This window comes from Xiphophorus maculatus, chromosome 13 (assembly GCF_002775205.1).
Source record: "Xiphophorus maculatus strain JP 163 A chromosome 13, X_maculatus-5.0-male, whole genome shotgun sequence".
NCBI lineage: Eukaryota > Metazoa > Chordata > Actinopteri > Cyprinodontiformes > Poeciliidae > Xiphophorus > Xiphophorus maculatus.
In genome coordinates this window covers 13526033-13547279 of record NC_036455.1, presented here as the reverse complement: position 1 = coordinate 13547279, position 21247 = coordinate 13526033, and the positions used below count along the sequence as shown (strand labels likewise).

Genomic DNA, 21247 nt, shown 5'->3' with positions numbered 1-21247 from the left:
CCTGGAACATAAATTTGGCCTAAAATCGGTTTAAAATCAGATGTTTTCTTCTTCTCTGACAGAAAATCCCGCCGTTGCAGCCGTGCTCCATGTGCAGTAAATCTAAACTCGTTTCTGAAATGGTTGAGTATAAAACCAGTGAAGAAGTCGTCGAGCTGTTCTGCTCCAGCAGCTGCGTGATGGCGGCCAACATCCAGGCCGTCTGTTCATCAGGTAACAAACTGTTTTCTCTTTTCTCTCCTGATTCTTCTTCTGGTCTCAGACGTTTCCAGAAAACACAGATCGGTTCTTCACGTCCTCCTGATCCATCCTTCCCTCTCTGATTCTTTCGCTCCAAAGAAACACAGCTGGGTTCTGGGTCAGAAGTTCTCCAGGATTTCTGAAGGCATCCAGGACTGAACCTGTGTTGTCTCTGCATAGCCGATAACTGGAAACCATTTTAAGAGAAAATTAGACGTTTTGTCACAAAATAATATTTGTTCCTATTATTACTGAAACGATTAATCGTGATTAATTGATTATTGAAATAATCATCAACTAATTTAGTAATTGATTAATCATTAACTGGAGCATAGAGACACAACAAAGAAACAACATATTCAATGTTTTACATTTAAGATTAAAACCTTTCTTTGTCTGTAAATATGTTCAACCCAGAATTCCTCTGACATAGTTTGTACTTGTAATGTATTTCTACTATCGTGTGTATATATATACTGTAAATATATATATATATATACACAGTATATATATATATATATATATATATATATATAGAACACCAAAATTATCACTTTGAAAGATGGAACATAAAATTTAATCCAATAAAAAGATTTCTAAAGAGCCATAAACATGAAATAAATGGATTTTATGCAGATATTTCACAACTGATCTGAAAATGAGTGAAAAAAGAACCAAAATATCTGAAAAACCTCACAGGAAGCGGATCTGTTGATCCAGATCAGATCCTGGCTGACCTGAAGGACCGGAACCAGAATTGAAGGACGAGCAAAAGACGCTGACCCTCTCGTCCTCCTCAGGCGTCCCTCTGACCGTCTCGTCCTCCTCAGGCGTCCCTCTAGCCGTCTCGTCCTCCTCAGGCGTCCCTCTGACCGTCTCGTCCTCCTCAGGCGTCCCTCTGACCCTCTCGTCCTCCTCAGCGTCCCTCTGACCGTCTTGTCCTCCTCAGGTGTCCCTCTGAGCTGCCATAACTGCAGGAAGGCGGCCGCTCCGGCGTGTCACCTGGCCATGCCGGACGCCTCCATCAGGAGCTTCTGCTGCCTGTCCTGCGCCGTGACTTTCAAGGTAATCAAGGCTTAAATCTGCCTCGTTTGTTTCAGCCGTTTGAATCTTAAACCTGCTGTTTTTTGTTTCTCTGCTGCAGGAGACGCATAAAGACGAAATCAGCAGAACCAGGGAAGCAGAACCCGGCAGACCGGCGCCAGACGAGCGGCTGTGTGCTCAGTGCCAGGAAGCCATTAAAACGGCTCCCAGAGTCATTCAGATGAAGGTCAGCTGGGCCACAGTCGTTTTAGCTACCGATTAATCGATTGTTCTGACGATTAATTGATTAATCGTCAGAACAAATTAGGACTTCCTGCCAATTTTTCACTTATTTGATCACTAAATTAGTTGACAATTATTTTCATAATTGTTTAATCACTATTAATCCTGTTAATTGTTTCAGCCCTGGTCTGCTGCTTGTTTTAGATACATTTATTTTGGCTTTCCTCCATTTAAGCAAATAATTTCTGTTTCTTTCTCAGGATGAAGTGATTTTTGTCTGCAGCCTCGTCTGCTCCAAGAAGTTCAAGAAGCTCAACAGCCTCCTGGGTGTGTGTGAACGCTGCAGGAAGAAAACCGTCATCCACGAAGTCAAGAGGATCGACAACAAGGACTGCAGCTTCTGCAGCAACGGTCGGAAACAGATCCGAGTGATCAGATCTCAGTGATCAGATCTCAGTGATCAGATCTCAGTGATCAGATCTCAGTGATCAGTGATCAGATCTCAGTGATCAGATCTCAGTGATCAGTGATCAGATCTCAGTGATCAGATCTCAGTGATCAGATCTCAGTGATCAGTGATCAGATCTCAGTGATCAGTTCTCTGGGCTGGACTGGGTTCAGGAACGTTTTTTTGTCTCTGCTCAGGCTGCCTGCTGCTGTTCCACCGTGACCTGGACAGGAAGTGGGGGAAACACTGTTCGTCGTGTTCCTACTGCCTCTCCGTGTCCAGAACGGCGCTGTCGGCCACGGCGGCAGGCAGGCAGAGGGAGTTCTGCTCCAAACGCTGCAGGTCCAAATTCAGAACGCTGATCAGCCACGTAAGGAGAGCAGCACTCTGGGAATCAACTTCACAATGTTGTCCAGATTCAATCTTTAACTTTTACAACTTACCTGGAAAACAAAACATTTCTGAGAAATGTAATAAAACCAGAAGAAACTCCAACAAAGTGTTTATTTGAACGTGTGAACAGATGAGAACATTGATTTAGTTTCTTTTTTGCAGGTGCTTGAAATCCTTGAAAATGCTTGACTTTCCATTTAATTTTTTCCAGGTTTGGAAAGTACTTAATATTCAAGCTGCACAGTTTTTTAATAAAGTGAAATCTAATGTTTGATTAAAAGTCTAAATTTAGAAACGTTATTTGTAGATAAGTCAGATATTTTCATGCACCTAATAAAAAGACATATTTTATTCCTTAATGTTTAAAGTTAAATCAGATTAAACCTTTTTTTGTTTCAGCTTAATTAGAATTAGCAAAATTATTTATATTTGCTAAATGCCAGAAAACATATCAAAAACATTTTTAGAGATTTTTAAATATTTTTTGTTCTAGCGTTTAATTTGAGCAGAATGATAATTTACATGAACACGATGTGATTGGATTGTTTCACGGTAATAAATATTTATTATTCCTAACGGCTTAATGACTTATTGATCATGTCACATTTTCAATGTTATGGAAATTGGAGGATTTTTTTGTTATATTATTCAAAACATAATATTTTTTATGTTTTAATCTGCAGCAGATATAGAATGTAAAATACTGTCACAAAAATATTAACAGTAATAAATGATGACACATAATAGGGAACTGAAGCTGTTTTTTAGTTTATTTGTATTGTTTTATCTCCAAAGTTTGGTGCTGGAAAAGCTTGAAAACTTACCTTGAAAGTACCTGAAAAGTGCTTGAATTTTACTGAAGGAAATGTGATTGGACGGCGAACGTCCAGTTTAAATCTGAAATAATTGATGCTCTTGTTGCCTGACGATGATGAGGATGAATCTCTGAGGTTTTGTGATGCAGAATCTTCTTCTTCGTCTCAGGAGGCGAATTGCGACTCATGCGGCCGGCGAGGGAAGCTGACGGAGAGTCTTCCTCTGCCGGGGAACGTCAAACGTTTCTGCGACCTGAAATGTCTCCTGCGCTTCGGGAAGAACGAGGAAGAGGAGCAGGATGAAGGTAACGTGATGTCATCCTTCATCTGAGGCTAAGGCCAGTCAGGCAGTGGAGAAGGAAAAGCTCTGATTGGTCAGAGAGGCAGGAAAACATCAGATCTACTTCCTGTTTCCAGGACCTTCTCCGCCTGGAGGAAGCGTGGCGTCTTCGCCGGTCATCACCAGCGTGGTTTCGCTGTCCGGCGGCCCGGCAGGACGGACCACACCGCTCGGTACGACTCGGACCTCCTCCACGTCAGAGCTAAAGATTCTGGTCTATTTGTGGAATAAAAACATAAAAATTAATCTTGAAGCTCATTTTGATCAGAATAGCTGTAAAAATGTTCAAGATAAAAAAAAAAACCTTAACCTCCAACCGAACAACAAAACTTATGTGATTCTGTAAAAGAGAGTTGCTTTTATTCCTAATGACATTTAATTTCCTTAGGGATTAATAAAGTATTTTTAATTTGAATTAAATGAATTAAAAACAGACTAGCCAGCCTGCTAACTGCAGAATCACCGTAACAACACAAAATCTTTACAAGTATTTTGTCTGGTTTGAGTGCCAGTGTGTCAGTACAGATGAAATAAGACAAAACTAACTTATGAGTAACTTTTCAGAAAGAAACAGGAACTTTTTAAGTAAATAATCCCTTAATATTGATTTTAAAAAAAGTAACTGTTTCACTGGCCAATTGTTCCAATTATTACAAGACATTTTCCAATGTTATAAGAGAAATAATCAATATTCAATGATTGTTTATCTAAAACAAGCTCCCTTATTTTGCTGAATAGTTATTTTTAAGTTGGTTCTGTCTCATTTAGATGAAGGTTTTTGGTAAAATCTGGTGTTTTTGCAGTGATGTGGTTGAGTTTCAGCTCTGAATCCTCATTCTGCCTCTGCAGGACTTTTCTCGGACATCCAGGCTAAAGTCGTCGGCCATGTAAGTTGACAGGAGGACGGATCTGATCTGAAATGCGACCCGAATCGTTGCTGATGGATCTTTGCTGGTTTGGTCCTCAGGCCAGCGTCCAGACGGCTCCCAAACAGCTGAAGAACAAATCCATGCTGTGCGTTCCTCTGGTCCACAACAAAGCTGCCTCCTGCTGTGTTCAGACTGTGGAAACGGCGTCACAGACAGGTGGAACAAAAACCCGACTTCTGACCTGGCAGCTCAGGTTAAGGATCTTCATTAAATCATTTTCTTCTTCTTCTGTCATTAAAGTGAATTTTAAGCAGAAGGTCCGCCAGGTGAGCGCGGCTGTTCCTGTGCCGGTTCCCGTCTACGTCCCTCTGCCCATGAACCTCTACAGCCAGCTGGCTCCAGCTCCGCTGGTTCTGCCCGTTCCGGTACGGGATCGGCTTTTACTCTCTAAAACGGGTCAGGAAATCAGGCACAGTTTGACCAGGGGATGGACGTGTGCTTCCCAACAGCTGCTGGTTCCCGTGTTTCTCCCAGAGGGGAAGAAGAAGAAGGAGGAGGAGGAGGAGGAGGAGGAGGAGGAGGAGGAGGAGGAAGAGGAAGATGGCTCTGAGGCGGCGGCGGAGGAAACACCGCCTGGATCTCTGCAGGAGGAGCTGAGCTGCCGACCACAAGGACAAACGGAGAAGCAGGAGGAAACTCAGTCACTTATTGGTATGAAATCAGTTTAGTTTAGTAAAATATTTACATTTTGGATATTTCCAAAAACAAAACACAAACGACTTCCACACAGATGAAGCAGGTTGTAAATATTTCCTTAATATTGATTATTTAAAGTACTGGTTCCACTGGCAGATTATTTCACATCTAAAATTACATTTTTCCCATTTTATAAGTGAAATAATCACTTTTTATTTTAGCAATTTGTTTCATCACAGAACATTTAAATATACAGTAGGTATAAAAAGGTCAGATCAATCACGATTAATCGATTATTGAAATAATCATCAACTAATTTATTAATCGATTAATCATTCATTTTATTACTCTGACTCAAAAAAGATAATTTGCTTAAAAAACACTCTAAGCTAAAATTGTACTAAAAATCTATACATCTTGCATTTAACATACATATTTTTTTCTGTAAAAATGTTTTATCCAGAACTGAGGTTTCAGATTCTCTAACATTTTCTTATTAAGCTCCTTTTGCTTAATCATTTAATTAGTTAATTGATAAATCAGCCAATCAGCCCCCTGCTGTTCAGTGACTTTAAATATTTAGTTTTTTTTGCTGCAGATGCATCATTTGCTACAAATTACCGAAAGTTTTTATTAAATGAATATAAATATTTATTTTCTTATTTAGAAAAAGGAATTGAATTATTTGTTTGTTTGCATTTTTTAATGTTTTTACTGTTGTGTAAAATAATAAGTGATTAAATGAAAAATAGAAGAATATTTACCGACGTTTTCTCTTAATATTTTTAATTTCTGTCTGAATGTCAGAAACCATCAACAGCTACATGGACGGTTTGGGGTCCGATTACCAGCCCAGTTTCAACCACAAAGACTTCGAGTCCGACTGCAGCCTGGAGTTATTCAGTCAGAACCAGACCTGCTGCATCCCTCCTGAACCGGAACTGGAACCGAACCTCCACACAGGCCCTGACCTCCCTCTGCCTCCTGCTGGACTAACGGGTCCAAACCTCCAGAACTCACTGGATTCTTTAGCAGCTGCAGGTTTGGCTGACGAGACTCAGGAAAACATCCAGAATAATCTGAAGGTAAAAAGCTGAGATGGTTCTGGTTCTGGATCAGGTTCTGGATCTGGATCAGGTTCTGGATCAGGTTCTGGATCTGGATCTGGTTCTGGTTCTGGACCTGGTTCTGGTTCTGGTTCTGGATCTGAATCTGGTTCTGGATCTGGATCTGGTTCTGACTCTGGATCTGGTTCTGGATCTGGTTCTGGTTCTGAATCTGGTTCTGGATCTGGTTGTGGTTCTGACCCTTTTTCTGGATCTGGATCTGGTTCTGGATCTGAATCTGGTTCTGGATCTGGTTGTGGTTCTGACCCTTTTTCTGGATCTGGTTCTGGTTCTGGATCTGGGTCTGAATCTGAATCTGGTTCTGAATCTGGTTCTGGTTCTGAATCTGGTTCTGGATCTGGTTCTGGATCTGGATCTGAATCTGGTTCTGGATCTGGTTCTGGTTCTGGGCGTCAGACTGACTCCTTCCTTCTGCTTCAGGGAGTTCTGGACAGTCGGGTTGGAGTTGATGCCTGGAGGAAATGGATCCAGTGGAGAGAATCTCAAACCAGTTTGGACCTGCTGCCCAGTATGTCCGTTTCATTCCTCCCATAAGTGTCAAACCCAAGGCCCGAGGGCCAAAAGTGGCCCGCCACAGCTCCTTCTGCGGCCCGTAAACTCAAAGGGGAGCATAAGAAGAACCTGAGAGCTTAAATATTATTTTATCAATCGGATCAAAATGGTTTTTATGAGTTATGACAAGTTAGAACAATCAGTTTTTTTTCCACGATTATGGAAACTTGCGTAACATCAGCAGATCCTCGTCTTTTCATGCTGATGCAAAATTTCTCCAAAAATGGTCAAAACATTCAGTTTAAGTGATGCTAACTACAGCGGAGGACCAGGCTGCACTGAAAAACTGAAAATGTGAATTTTTTCTCTGAACTCTGGGAAAAGTCAAAATTTTGAGACTCGCATCAGAATTCTTAGGAAAAACAGAGTTTTGAGAAAATTCTGCCATTTGTTTGAGAATCTTCTTCCCTCCAACTCCCGCCTGCAGGTGGCAGGATTTCTTACTTCTACTCTGCTGCCTCCGCCTGACTTGATGTCAAGTTATCTGTGAAACAAAAAGTGACATTTACTGTCATATAGAAGCGCAAATATCACAAAATTACTTGTAAATATTTCTAAATGAGCTCAACAAAATCAGTGGTTTTTATCGCAAAATATCACAAAAGTCCTGGAGTGACTGACCAACGTGGCCAAAGGTTCATTATTTATCAGTTTAAAGGGTTTTATCAATACATTCTGGAGCCACCGGCCCTTTAAGAACATCCATGATGATTTGGTCCAAAACAAAGATCAGTCTAAAGGCTGTTGCCATGTTGCTGACCCGTCGTCTCACTTCCTGTCCCATGTTGCTGACCCGTCGTCTCACTTCCTGTCCCATGTTGCTGACCCGTCGTCTCACTTCCTGTCCCATGTTGCTGACCCGTCGTCTCACTTCCTGTCCCATGTTGCTGACCCGTCGTCTCACTTCCTGTCCCATGTTGCTGACCCGTCGTCTCACTTCCTGTCCCATGTTGCTGATCCGTCGTCTCACTTCCTGTCCCGTGTTGCTGACCCGTCGTCTCACTTCCTGTCCCATGATGCTGACCCATCGTCTCACTTCCTGTCTGGCAGCGGCTGCTGGCAGGTCGGACGTCCTGCGGTGCTCTTCCTCTGAGCTGAGCGACGGCCTCTTCCTCTTCATCAGGGAGGCGAAGCTTCGTGAGGAAGACTCCGGCTCTCCAGACGGCCTGTTCTTCCTCTGCCTCAGCATCCAGCAGGTATTTTCCGCTCAGCTCCTGTTTTTACCTCCATCCTCAGACCAGGCGCCTCAAATCCTTGAGTTTAATTCAGAGTTTTCAAGGTTTGGAAACTGATTTTCTGTGTAAAATCCTTGAAAGTGCTTCATATTCAAACGGCAGTTTTGTAATAAAGTGAAATCTACTTTTATGTTCCACTGATCAATTTAAGACAAACTGTTTTGAACATTTTTAAAAAACAAAATAGTAAATTAAAAAAACAAACGTTAGCCTCAGACTGTCATGGTGGCAGTTTTTACTAAATAAATTATTGAGAATTTCTAACATTTTAAATGTTGCAAATGCCAAATATATTATTTCTGTTTCTGCAATGCTTGTAAAAAAACTAGTTAAGCAAACATATTTATTTGCTCTAAATACTATAATTATTAATCCAGTGAAAACTTGTTTGCATAAAACCTTTTTCTTAACAAAGGTCTGAGTTTCACTTTATTCTGTAAAATAGGAATTTTAAATCTGCTTTTATCAAAATGGCTTTTTCTGCATAAATTTGGGTCTAAAAATGCCACCAACATATGAAACTTCCTGTCTCTGCAGATTGTTCTTCCTGTCATAATTTATTGTTGGAAATGTTTTTTTTCTTGTTTTTTGCAGTATTTGTTTGAAAACGGACGACTGGAGAACATTTTCACCGACCAGAACTACCAGAAGTTCTCGTCTGAGCTCACCAGAATCCTGAAATGTTCCCGACCTTCCCTGTCCGTCCACCGTAAGTCGTGTTCCTCCATCTTTGTTCCTCCATCTTTGTTCCTGCAGCTGTTCCTCCCCTTCCTCCGCAGGCGGCGCCCCCTCCTGGGTGGAGGAGGAGTTTCTGTGGGAGTGCAAGCAGCTGGGGGCGTCCTCCCCCTTCGTCCTCCTCAACACGCTGCTCTTCTTCTGCTGTAAGAACTTCGGCTTCACCGCGGTGGCGCAGCACCGCCGGCTGTCCTTCGCTAACTTCACCAGCTGCACCAGAACCGACGGCGAGACGAACGTCCTGCGGTTCTACCCGCCGGAGTCCAGAGACGATGCAGAGACCGGTACCCATAAATACATTTCAATGATCAATCACATTTCATTGGTTTATTGAATTTGATTGATTTATTAAATATTATTGATTAGTTGAATTTTTTTGATAAACTTTGAATTAATGGAATTTTATTTGATTAATCAAAAAATTATAGAATTTTATTTTCTGAATTTGATCAATGAATCAATTGTATCTATTAATTCAATATTATAGATTTACAGAATTTTATTGATTAATTGAATTTGATAAATTTTTAGAAAGGAGCAAAAATTGACTAAATTCGGCATTAGTACAAAAAAATCAAAAATGTAAATTTTAAGTGATGTTTCTATAAAATGTTTAAACTTTTTACGTGCATGTTGTTGCTTTTGATGTTCAGGTTCTGACGGCGTCCCGGCGAAGAAACGCAGGTTAAACGAGGATTTCCTGGAGATGAAGGAGAACCTGCAGAACCCGCTGCGCTGTCCAGTCCGACTCTACGAGTTCTACCTCTCCAAGTGGTGAGAACATCCCGACATTGATCCGCCCGCCGTCAGCTCAGGCTGTCGTTAATGAGAGAAACTGGAAAAGTTTTCTTAATATTCTCATTTATTGAAATTCATCTGCATCAATATTCAGTGAAGTTCCAGTTCAGTTTTCTGTTTTCGGCCTTTAGAGCTCGTTTCTCTGCAGCCGATTGTAAAAGTGAGACAGAAGAAACTTTAATCCTGTGCTGAAGAAAACCAAACACATGAATAAGTTGCGGGAAAATTTAGAAAATAAATGTATTGTTTTATTTATGAGTTTGGATCGTCACACGGTGTCTCTCAGTTAAAGATTAAAAAAAATGTTAATAGTATTAATTTCTCTGTGTTGCCACCTGCTGTTCAGGAGGAGAACTGCAGTGTCTGCACATCAAATCCTCATTTTGACTATAATTTATACTGTGAATAACTTTAGTGGGACTAAGGAGCATCTTACAACAATTTATTTTAGTTTAAATAGATTCTTTCATCTTTTGTATTTTCAGACATCTGGACTGAAAAAAGTAGCAGCTTTATAGATATGAGTTTATACTTTTTTCTGCTCCTTTTTATTCATGATTTCTTTTAGTTTTTATGTGAACTATTAATATTTATTGAGGAGTGGATCTAATAAAAAATATTAAATTAATGAAAAGTGATTTTTGAACATTCTGTTTGTATGAAGGAAGAAAAAGTATTAAATGAATCCAACCCAAAAACTTTCAGTATTTTAGTTCATTTTGTCATTGAAACATCAGGAATATTCTGTGATGTATGAATAGGAAAAGTTTATGTTCTTCATTTTCTGTTGGGTTTAAATCGACCATCTCTGTGCTCCGACCTGCAGCTCAGGTTTCCTCTTTTATTTGTTGCATTTAACAGAAAATCTAATTGAAGGTCAAATAAAAGCGTTCCCGCTGGTTGTTTCCTGTTTTCCAGCTCCGACTCGGTGAGGCGGCGCAGCGACGTTTTCTACCTGCAGCCGGACCGCCGCTGCGTTCCCAGCAGTCCCCTGTGGTTCTCGCAGGCGCCGCTGGACGACGCCACCATGGAGGCCGCCATCGTTCGATCGCTCGCCGTCAGAGAGCTGAGGGAGCGAGACGGAGGAGGAGCCTGAGGGAACGAGACGGAGGAGGAGCCTGAGGGAACGAGACGGAGGAGGAGCCTGAGGGAACGAGACGGAGGAGGAGCCTGAGGGAACGAGACGGAGGAGGAGCCTGAGGGAACGAGACAGAGGAGGAGCCTGAGGGAACAAGACGGAGGAGGAGCCTGAGGGAACGAGACGGAGGAGGAGCCTGAGGGAACGAGACGGAGGAGGAGCCTGAGGGAGCGAGACGGAGGAGGAGCCTGAGGGAACCGACGGCGCCAGGATTTCTTTTCTAGGTTGGATTTTCTGCTGTTTGGTTTGGAAAAAAAGTTTAAATGAGAGAAAACTGTTTGTTTCATTTCTTCCTTCAGAAACTCGTGTTCATCATTTTTACACAGCAGGGAATCAGTGTTTACTTTTATCAACTGGATGTTTTTGGATTGAAAATCATTTTTATTATTTTTACATAATAAGGCTGAAACAGTCGTTCTAAACTGGATCTGTTTGTTTTTGTCCCGTTTGACTCAATTAAATCATTTCATTAATAAAATCTTTGAACAGTACTGAAGAATTTGCACGTTTGCCTTCATTTTGAACATTTCCTACAAAGAAAAACAGACATTCCCTCCTCAAGTTTGCATAAAGTTGGAAAAGAAAATATTTTTTCCACCAGATATCAAAACTCTGAGCCAAATTCTGCCTCTTTTATATCCTAATATTTCCTAACATTAAGAATGACTTATATATGCTTTCATTCATTAACTGAAATGCTCTGGTTAAATTGATAATTGCTCTTTTAACATAAAACATTTGTCATTTCATGAATGTTTAAAATTTTAAGTTGTTAAACTAAATAATGAGTTAAGCTGAAGGTTTTTATTTCCAGGCTCAGAAAATCTGATCAGTTTGTTCTAAATTCAAACATGAAGGAATCAAATCGACTCTCGTTTGGCAGAAAGTCAAGAAAAATAAATAAATGTGAAAGTGAAATGTCTGCATTTTTCTTTCCCACCAACAATCTCCAAAATTTGGCTCGGGGTCCAAGAAGCAAAACCAAACATGAATATTTAGATCATATGTAGTTTTTATTTAAAAAGAATCGCTTTTCTTTATCCGGAGTTTCTCTTCTGGAATTTCTCTTAATTTGTCCTTTTTTGCTTCCTGTCTTGTTTTGCTTCTGGTCTGGTTCTTGTTTTGTGTCTGTCTTGGTTTGAGGCTTGTCTTGCTTTCGGTCTTGTCTTTCGTTTGGTTTGCTTAGACCAGATAAATGTGTGGATGTGCCAAAACTTTCTCCAGCTGAACAAAATCAAAACTGACGTTATTTTTGGACCTAAAGAGGAACGATCTAGAGATATAGGTCTAGAGTTATAGATCTAGAGTCAAAGCAATCAGGCCCGAAACCTTCAGAGCCACATAAAGACAGTTACAAAGTCGGCCTTCTATCACCTGAAGAACATTTCCAGGATTAAAGGACTAATGTCTCAGCCAGATCTAGAGAAACTCATCCATGCGTTCATCTTCAGTCGCATTGATCACAGCAGCAGCATCTTCACATGTCTGCCTAACAAATCAAACAGCTGCAGCTGATCCAGAACGCTGCTGCTGGCGTTCTCACTAAAACCAGGAAGATAGAGCACATAACACCAGTTCTAAAGTCCCTCCACTGGCTCCCTGTAGCTCAAAGAATAGACTTTAAAATACTGTTGTTAGTTTATAAATCACTGAACGGCTCAGAACCACAATACATTAAAGATCTGCTGTTGTTGTATCAACCTTTCAGACCTCTCAGGTTCTGGTTCTGGTTCTGATCTGCATCCCCAGAACCAGAACCAAACAAGGAGAAGCAGCTTTCAGCTTCTATGCACCACAAATCTGCAACAAACTCCCAGAAAACTGTAAAACAGCTGAAACACTGACTTCTTTTAAATCTCGACTAAAAACCCACCTGTTTAGGATTGGATTTGAAACGTAATCAATTATGATTACTGGTTAAAAAGTAACCTTAAGCAATGCCTCATAAAGGTAGGAGGGCTGATCTTCAGCTATTTGGAAAGTCTTCCTCTTAAAGGGAAGTTTCTTCTTTTTCAAAAATCTTCCTCTTAAAGGGAAGTTCTCATGTCCACTGTCACAAGAATCCTCAATATGAGGATAAGGTTACTTTTTTACCAATTTACATCATTTGTGCAGTTTTAGAAAAACACAGACTACATAAAGGTAGGAGGCCTCCTTCTACATCCGGAGTCCAGAGGATGAGGAACCTGAGGAACAATATGTTCCTGTTATCAGCCTCCAGGCCCAGTTTGGATCATCTGTCAGAACAGCAGCCAGAGGTGAGGACTGTCTGTCCATTTCCTGTTAGAAATAAACTAACAAAATATGAGGAAATACACAATAAACTGTTGAACTGGTTTCGCTGTAACACCAGAGGCCAACGCCTTGTTTTCTTTTATTTACAAGCTCGTTGTCAACGGATCATCAGTAGCAGAGACAGACATGTTCAGCAGCACCTCTGGTAAATTAAACTCATTTGTGTTCTTTTCTAGGATATCTATTTTTTTAATTAGAAATTGACTTTCTACTGATGCATTCTCAGATGATCACCCTTCAGGTTTTGACCTGGGCCCCCAACCGGGGGACAAACCCTTTCATGGAGGCGCTGGGGGTCATGGTTCAGACCAGGGACAAGATGGCCGCCGTGGAGGAGACAACAGAGATCATGGGGACAAGGGATGGGACATACCTGACAAAGACCGGGACAGACGTGACCGTGACAGACATGATGACTGGGACCAGAACCAACACCATGACCGGGACAGACGCAGTCCTGTGAGATGCAGCGGCAAGCGAAGCGGCCCTGGGGGTCAAAACGACACCCAGCGTCGTTTTGACCCCCAGGGTGTCGTCTGTCTGTCGGGCTGAGAGTTGAGAGAACTGGAAACTTGAACATTTTCTCCCTGCAGCTGCAGCAGCAGGTCTGGTTGGGAATATTTTAGCTCAGGTGATGTTTGGTGTAACGCAGCTCCTCCTCTTATAATCAACCTTTTCAATTACTGAACAGCTTCCTGTCATGTTTGAATGAAACATCTGAGAAAATGTTTGTAGCCAGAATAAATGTAATATTTTGTTCATGTTTACATTGTGCTTTCATGTCAGGACAGATTTCTATGTGGCTGATATATTTTACTCAACTGTTTTGATCAACTCTGATTTCTGCATTTCTACTACACTTCCCAGGATGCAATGGGTAGTTCCTCTGAGTACAGCACAAAAAAAGGCTCAAGATACCAACCCTTCAAAACAAAGAAGACATTTTAAAAGTTTAAGACAATAAAATTAAAATAAAAGTTGTATAAAGGGAGTCCTGCTGTGCTAATGTTTGAACTTGAACCTGCAGTGACTGGTTGGACCAGCAGGTGGCACAGGAGAGCTGAAACCTGAAATGTGACTGAAAACATTTCCGCTCCTGGATTATTCCAAGAAATTAAAATATTTCTTGATGAAAAATTATTTTTATATCCTGCCTCACCAGTACACTCATCATCTGATATGAAATAGTTATTATGCTACATTCACAAAGCAAAATGTTCCCCTAAAAACGTAAAGTTTGAACTTAAGACAATAAAATGCTGGCAGATTGTTTGAAACTACATAAAATGAGACAAAGTCAATATTTAATATCTTGTTTCACTTTTTGGATTGACATCAAAATGTAAGTAAGTTGGTTTGGCTGCTCCATTTATGTTTATGATTTAATCTCTGAATGTGGTCAGACTTTAGTTCAGGTTGTTAAATAATCAGAGGGAAACTTATGCATAAAAGAAAAATGTCAATTTTCTTTGTTAGGAAACTTTTATGTTCTGTAGATGCTTGCTGTGTTTCCAGTATTTATTAAGATAATTTGTATCGTAGTCTGGTAGGTAGTTATATTTATGCGAGTTACTTTTTTTGGGGAAAAAAAAAAATTTTAGGAGTATTTTTACTATGTTGTACTTTTTAAATCCCTCAATCAAGAAATGTAACTTTTAAGAGGAGAACTGAAGTCTTCAGACATCTTTGGGGAAAAATCCAGGATTTTCCTGCTGCCAGGTGGAAAACGTTTCCTCCGGATCTCCAGATTTCTGTAAATGAATCTACTCTACATTTTTAAATCCCATCACTCAAAGCTTTAAGCTGCAGAAACTTCCTGCTGAGCTTAAAGGAAGAGGAGGCTTCCTCTGTCTGCTTCCATATGTTGATGTTGAAGAAAACTGGAAATTATATTCTGTAAAATAATGTAAAATATGCTTTCTTGGTCCCTTTTTATATTATTATTTTTCCTAAATATTGTTTTTTATAGTCACATTTTCTCATGGCAGAAGTTGTGATGTGCTGCCCTCTAGTGGTCTGTTGTTTTCTCCTGGTTTTTTTGTGCAATTTGACATAATTATAAATAATTAAAAGTTTCAGACAGAGCAGATTTACTTGTAAAATTCCATTCATACAAAATATAATTCAAAATATTTCACAGAAAAGAAACTGAAATTATTTTAAAAAAGAGAAAAATTCTGACCAAAATATTTTAAAATTTCACAATAAAGAAGCCACAAAAATCCAAAGCAAGCGGCTAACAGTTGATGGTAGTTCTAGTTTCTGTCCTGTGATGCAGTAAACAAAGTTTTCGGTCCTGATTTAAAGGAGCCAACAGTTTCTGGGTGTTTCAGGTTTTCAGGGAGTTTGTTTCTGAGTTCAGATGCTAAAGGCTCCTGGTTTAGTTCTCACTTTGTGAACATTGTTTATGGTAGAAAAAATAATGACATTTTTCTTTTTGATTCACATGGACTGTGATCATGTGAAAAAATACAAAGTTGTCATCAGCAAACTGTCGCACAGTGAAATCTCAGCCATGCATTAAATAAAATGTACCGAGGAAACAGCCTGGAGGAATCCCAACTGTGAAATTTGTTTACTCAGATTTAAAATCTACAATCTGATTAAAGTTAGTTTGGTTTAAGTTTTAATGTTTTCATAAATGGCCTCACAATTTCCTCACACTTCCTCTGATGGCTGATAAAATCCATGAGTCCAGGATGATGGAAAGAAGTTTTTGTGTCTAAAGAATTTAAATTTCCAAAGAACAGTACAGTCTTCCTTATCGCCGCTCTTGGAGCAACAACCAATCAGCAGCAAGGAAAATAAACGTCAGTCCTTAATTGGTTTATTTGCAAATGCCAGCCAATAGCATGATTCAGGATTTTTATTTATGTTCTTTCTGGTTAATCTCAGTTTGACCTTCATGTTTTTCTCTCAGAGACCAAAGATAAAGATAAAACTGTTTTGCTTTGTGAAAATTAGCTTCTTTCTGACTGCAGAGACATGAACCTTAACATCTAGAGTAGCATGAGTCTCCTGAGAACATGTAAGCAGTTTGCAGACTTTGTTTAGCATCTTGCCATCTTTAATCAGAGATTCTACCAACACGGCCAGAACCGGACATGTTTAAACGTCCTCCACTTGCAGACTGTTTTTTGTACAGTGGAAAAGCTGATTATAAATGACTCTCTTTAAAATCCCCTCCAGATTCATGAGCTGCTGTCTATATTCATCTCTCTAAAATCCCCAGAGCGATCTTTATTCTCACCTCGCTGCTCGCTCTCAATTCAGCCAAAATAAATACTGGAGGTTCAGAACAGGACAGAACTCCTCCATGGTTCTGAGTAATGATGATGTCATCATGAACTCCTGATGTGGATCACCTTGTGTGCAATAAATAAAAATAGAATAGAAAACCCCTTTTTTTCCACAGGGGAAATGCCAGAGCAACTGCAGAAAAGTGACAAACTGCAAAGCAAATAGACTCATAAAGAGAAGAATGAAAAATATATAAAAACAGTAATAAGAATAGCAAATTGTAAAGTGAGAGTAAAATTACAACATAAAATACCCTGCAGTTACAGTGAGGTGAAGGAATGAGAAACCGATTAGGATAATAATAAAAGTCCAGCGTGTGAATGTATATTTATGCATTAAAAACAACATGAGGCCAAAGCAGAGGACAGAGAGGTTAAAGTTCAACATGTTAAAGCTGGAAGTAGAGGGACAGAATTAACTCAGTTTGATCTGCTGATATTCACATCATGTTGGGATCTGGAGTTGTTTGATTTGGTTTTGGGTTTTTGTCATTTTTGGTTTTCCTTAGGTTTTTCTATTTAGATTGCCCTGTTTTCCACTTCTGTTTGTTCCTTAGTTATTTTTCTGTTGCTCTAGTTTATCATGTTTCTTCAGTCCCAGTTGTTCTCTAATTATTTTCCTCTCTCGCCTCAGCAGATCATCAGCTTGCCTCTCATTTTCTTCCACAACTCTCTGGGTTTTCAGTTCTGCTCGCTTCAGTCCGCTGTGCTTCCCTGTATTTTCCTCGTGTCTCCTGGCTGGATGTTTTTTATTTTAATGTTTTTGTTGTTACCCTGGTTCATGTATTTTTCTAAGTGTTTAACATTTTTCTTCCTTTACTGTTTGAACATGTCGGGAAGAGAAGCTGAAATGTTTGTGACGTTACGTTTACAGAGGCAGAATCTTGTTTTGTCATTATGATCAAAAAACAAGAAAAAGAAAAACTTTAAGTCGTCCAGCCATCATATAATCCAGACAGATTCTCAATTCTGTAGTTTAACAAAACTTTATTTATAATCTGTTACATTAACAGCTGCTGTGCTTGAAACTGATAATATTTTATAAATCAGACACCAACTAAAACTTATAGAAATAATACAGAAAGTGGAGAATTTGATCTTTTAACACGTCTGGAAGAAAAGTTTAGATGTTTATAGAACCAGAATCTCTGCAGCTTGTTTTATAGACTGAGCTGAACTTCAGACACAGGGACGACCTGGTGCTGCTGGTTTCTCACAGATACTTTTAAGAGAAACATTACAGGCTTTATCAAACCAACATGTCAGATCATGACTTCCTCCTCTCTCTCCCATCCTCACACAGTCTTCTCCAGCTGGATTCTCACCTTTCCAGTCATCAGGCTCATTCTGACTCCAAAAGCTCAAACTAAGAGACAAAGAATAGAAAGAAGAAAAATAAGAACTGTGACTTGGATTCTCAAAATAAACCAAAATGTTTTCATTTGTTGTTTCCAACCTTTCATCCAGAGGAGATCCGTCCACCCAGAACCATCTGCCTTCTTCCACCGAGTCCGTCAGTCCGATCCAGAACTTGTCATCATCTTCCACCATCAAGCCTCTCAGTCTGCTCTGCAGGAACAACTGAAAAGGAAAAGTTGATGAAAATGAGATTTTTCTGAGTTGAGATGAAGAATCATGATGATGAGATGAAATCAGAGAGAAGCTGAACCTGCAGCAGAGTTTCATACCTGCTCCTCTCTGCTGTCGATCTTCACCAGGTCTGATCCATGATCAGCGCAGGAACGTCTGCTGTTAATCCAAGAGGATTTAGAGGTGGAGAAATAATAACAGTTTCCTCCATGTTTCTCCCATCCTGCTTCACACTTCAGAAATGTTTCCCCTTCAAACAGATCAGAACAAAGACTTCAGTGAACCAGGAGGAATAAATCTCTGTACATGTTTGTGTGATCTGGAGACAGCAGGAGGCGTCTTCTGTCCTGCAGCTACAATCTAACTTCCTGTCTCTGTCAGTCCATCAATGTCTCTTTAACATCATTAGAGGACAGAAATGAGACAAAGATCAGATCATGGACTTACTTTTTACTGCAGGAGGTGGAGGACATGTTGGACATGCGGTTGTAAAAGTTGTACTCCCAGGTTTTATATCTTTAAAAGATAAAAGTTGTGTTATTTCAGTGAATTCTGTTTGTGCAAAACAGAAGAAGAAAACAAAAGTGAAACATTTATGAAAAATAAAAAGACCTCCATCAAGTGTTGGACATCATTTTTAATCAATTTGTAAATAATAAAAGTTTTATTTCCACAAGAAAAACTCAAATGTTTCTAATCTGAAGGCTCTGAATGAGACGTTCATAGGAAACCTTTAAACTCTGACTGTCTCACCTGACAGATTTCTCCTCAGAGCTTCATTCTCCTCTTTCAGGGTTTGGAGAATCTGATTGGTTCGTATTTTATCAAAAGCTGATTGGAGAAACAAAGTAACAGTAAGTGAAGCTAAATAAATGTGATCATGTTTTTATGAACCTCGCTTTGTAATTTTTCTGCTGACATCTGATAAAGTAAAATCCAGCTAAAGTTAATCAGGATGAACTCACAGAGTCTGTAGATGATGATGAGAGCAGCAGCCAGCAGACCGACCAGAACCAGCAGAACTACTCCCCCTGCTGGCAGCTTGGAGGTTCTGCTTGGGTTTTCACCTGAGGAGCATTTAGAGCAGAACCGGATCAGAACCTGGAGACTCTCAGAAACTAACATCAACCTGATTAAACTCCCTCCTTTATGACCATAAATCTAAAAGTAATGGACTGAAAGTGATTATTGTCCTTTACTGTTTCTTCTAATTTGGCTAAAAGTAGTGATTATAAATTAACTTTTATATCATTGCTGCTTTTTTCCTGCTAATGTGTCTCAGTGTCCTGACAGACTTAAAGGGGAAATATTATGCATTTTCCAGACAGTATAATTTTTTAGTACAGTTATGTAGCTCCGCTACCTTCAGTTATAAAATGCTCGACATGTCAAATATGATTTAAAAGAAATTTTACTTCATAATTGAACGCCTTGACATTGGGAATGTGTCTCTTTAAAACTCCTGCTCTTTCTGAAACTCCGCCTTCAGGAAGTCGTCACAACATGGCTCCTCTATTAACCCTTTAACAACGTTTTGACCAGCGTTCACTGAGAAGCAGCTCCTGTTAGCAGATGTTTGCTAATTGCTCCTGGCTAGTCTGAAGGGGCTGTGTGAGGGAGGGCTGCTGTTTGAGTAACTGCAGTTCTAAGGAGGAGCTGAGCCTCGAAGGCGGAGCTAGGTCCATCCAGGCGTTTGCTCAGCCGAATGGTTGCCATGGAGATTAAAGGATTTCTCAAACATGTATGGCAACACTCCAGTGTGTTTTTAGCTTTATCACATGATGGAAAGCCTTTAGAGCTCTTTGTGACGGGAACATGAGGGATTAATTAAATCTGTTAGAGGAGTTGAAACATGTTTGACCTAAAGACTGACTGGTACAGATCAGGTCATTTTCACACTATTTTTTCACAACCGTTTAGTTTGTTTCCGACCAAAGGAAACAACGAACCAAGAAACACGGATATAAATTTAAAAAAATCCCTACACCTGCATAGTTCTCACCTTGCTGCAAAATAGGTTTGGTCATTCTATCACGTTATTTGCCTTAAGTGGTAATAAATGTTGTCACTAATCGGCTAAAAGTGTGAAAATGTGTTTTTAAGCTGCTTATCTTCAGCAAAACTCATCAAAACGTTGCATCCATGTTCATTTTGTTTGCTTCTGTTCAGTTCTGTTTGTTTTGTGGTGAAAGAAACACGAAGAAAACCTTTAAGATCAGGACAAAACTTTATGTTGTTATTATGTTGAATCCTCTGCAGTTTCACTGGTGGTAAAAAAAACTCTGATGGATCCGACAGCAGATCCAGAGCAGAGTGAGACTCTGAGTGTGTTATGATCACTGAAACATTATTACAGGACGCAGGAAGTTCAACTTTTTCTCTCTTTGTCTAAAAATATAGAGTGATGCTTGGTTGAGTGAAAAAAAAGTATTTTAAAGAGGAAGCTGTGGATATTTGTAGCAAGGTGCAAACACTTCCTGCAAGCTACGGATTCAGTTTTAGAGGTCAAAGAAGGAGTTTGTCAGTTTTTCATCTTATTAGTCAGTTTTGCAACATGATAGGAATCAGTGAAGGAGGAAAAACAACCCACTTGACTCATAAACACACACATGCGCACGGACACATCCACACACACACACGCACACACACATGGTTGAGGATTCTTTGCCACATCCCATATAATAAAGTAAATAATAATTTAACTGTCAGACGTCCATAAGTCTCTGAATAACAATAAGAAAACGTTCTGAACCAATCAGTGACATCCGGCTGTGAAACAGACATTTAGAGACTCAGTGAGTTTAATGAACAGAGACTTTGTTTGACCAACATGTCTAATAAAATGCTAACAGAGAGAAATATGTCTGTGATCTGTTCTGGACAGTTTCATAAACTCAACTTGCTGCACTTTTTACTGACACTTTTGCTAATTTAGCCTGTAAATGTTTCAGTCCAAAACCAAACTGTTTAGAGAAAATAAAACAATCAGACCACCGAGTTCCTCGTCCTACCGTCTTCACCGGACAGCGGACGTCTCATCATGGAGACGCTTCACGCTGAGGACAGAAACAAAGACGATTTCCTTTTATATCTTTATCTTTAGTTCAGTCAAAATAAGTGAAAAAATTAAGTGTTAAAAATACAAAACATTAATAAATGATTTATAATTTTTATACCCTAGAACAACAAACTCTCAATGAGCCAGAAATTGACATTATTTCTAAAGCTAACATTTTAAATGTTTAGAGTAAAATTCTAATATTTTCTGATTTAATTGAGATTTTTCTTTGACAGTTTCTTAGATAAAAAAAAAAACAACCTAAACTCACATCAGGGTGTCTGTCTCCTGTGAACCTTTCAGACAAACATCGTCACCTTCCTGTTTCACGGCTCGGTGTTGAAGGAACTTCC

General features: G+C 39.6%; 1 protein-coding gene and 1 pseudogene across 3 annotated transcripts in view; one reads left to right on the top strand and one right to left on the bottom strand.

The window, feature by feature from the left end:
* Positions 1 to 11143, top strand: part of LOC102220079 — a 34999-nt gene extending 23856 nt beyond the window's left edge. For all 3 annotated transcript variants that reach the window (XM_023345403.1, XM_023345402.1, XM_005802871.2), the window contains exons 30-47: positions 63 to 213; positions 1190 to 1305; positions 1385 to 1510; positions 1767 to 1917; positions 2152 to 2324; positions 3332 to 3467; positions 3580 to 3675; positions 4352 to 4389; positions 4470 to 4587; positions 4672 to 4796; positions 4881 to 5082; positions 5875 to 6152; positions 6615 to 6702; positions 7797 to 7942; positions 8576 to 8690; positions 8761 to 9000; positions 9370 to 9490; positions 10433 to 11143. In XM_023345403.1, the coding sequence (XP_023201171.1) occupies positions 63 to 213; positions 1190 to 1305; positions 1385 to 1510; positions 1767 to 1917; positions 2152 to 2324; positions 3332 to 3467; positions 3580 to 3675; positions 4352 to 4389; positions 4470 to 4587; positions 4672 to 4796; positions 4881 to 5082; positions 5875 to 6152; positions 6615 to 6702; positions 7797 to 7942; positions 8576 to 8690; positions 8761 to 9000; positions 9370 to 9490; positions 10433 to 10610 (2598 nt within the window). In that variant the 3' untranslated portion in view covers positions 10611 to 11143. The remainder of the gene's footprint in view (positions 1 to 62; positions 214 to 1189; positions 1306 to 1384; positions 1511 to 1766; positions 1918 to 2151; positions 2325 to 3331; positions 3468 to 3579; positions 3676 to 4351; positions 4390 to 4469; positions 4588 to 4671; positions 4797 to 4880; positions 5083 to 5874; positions 6153 to 6614; positions 6703 to 7796; positions 7943 to 8575; positions 8691 to 8760; positions 9001 to 9369; positions 9491 to 10432) is intronic.
* A 6160-nt stretch (positions 11144 to 17303) lies between these two features.
* On the bottom strand, positions 17304 to 21184 carry LOC102220336 (annotated as a pseudogene).
* Positions 21185 to 21247: the final 63 nt, after the last annotated feature.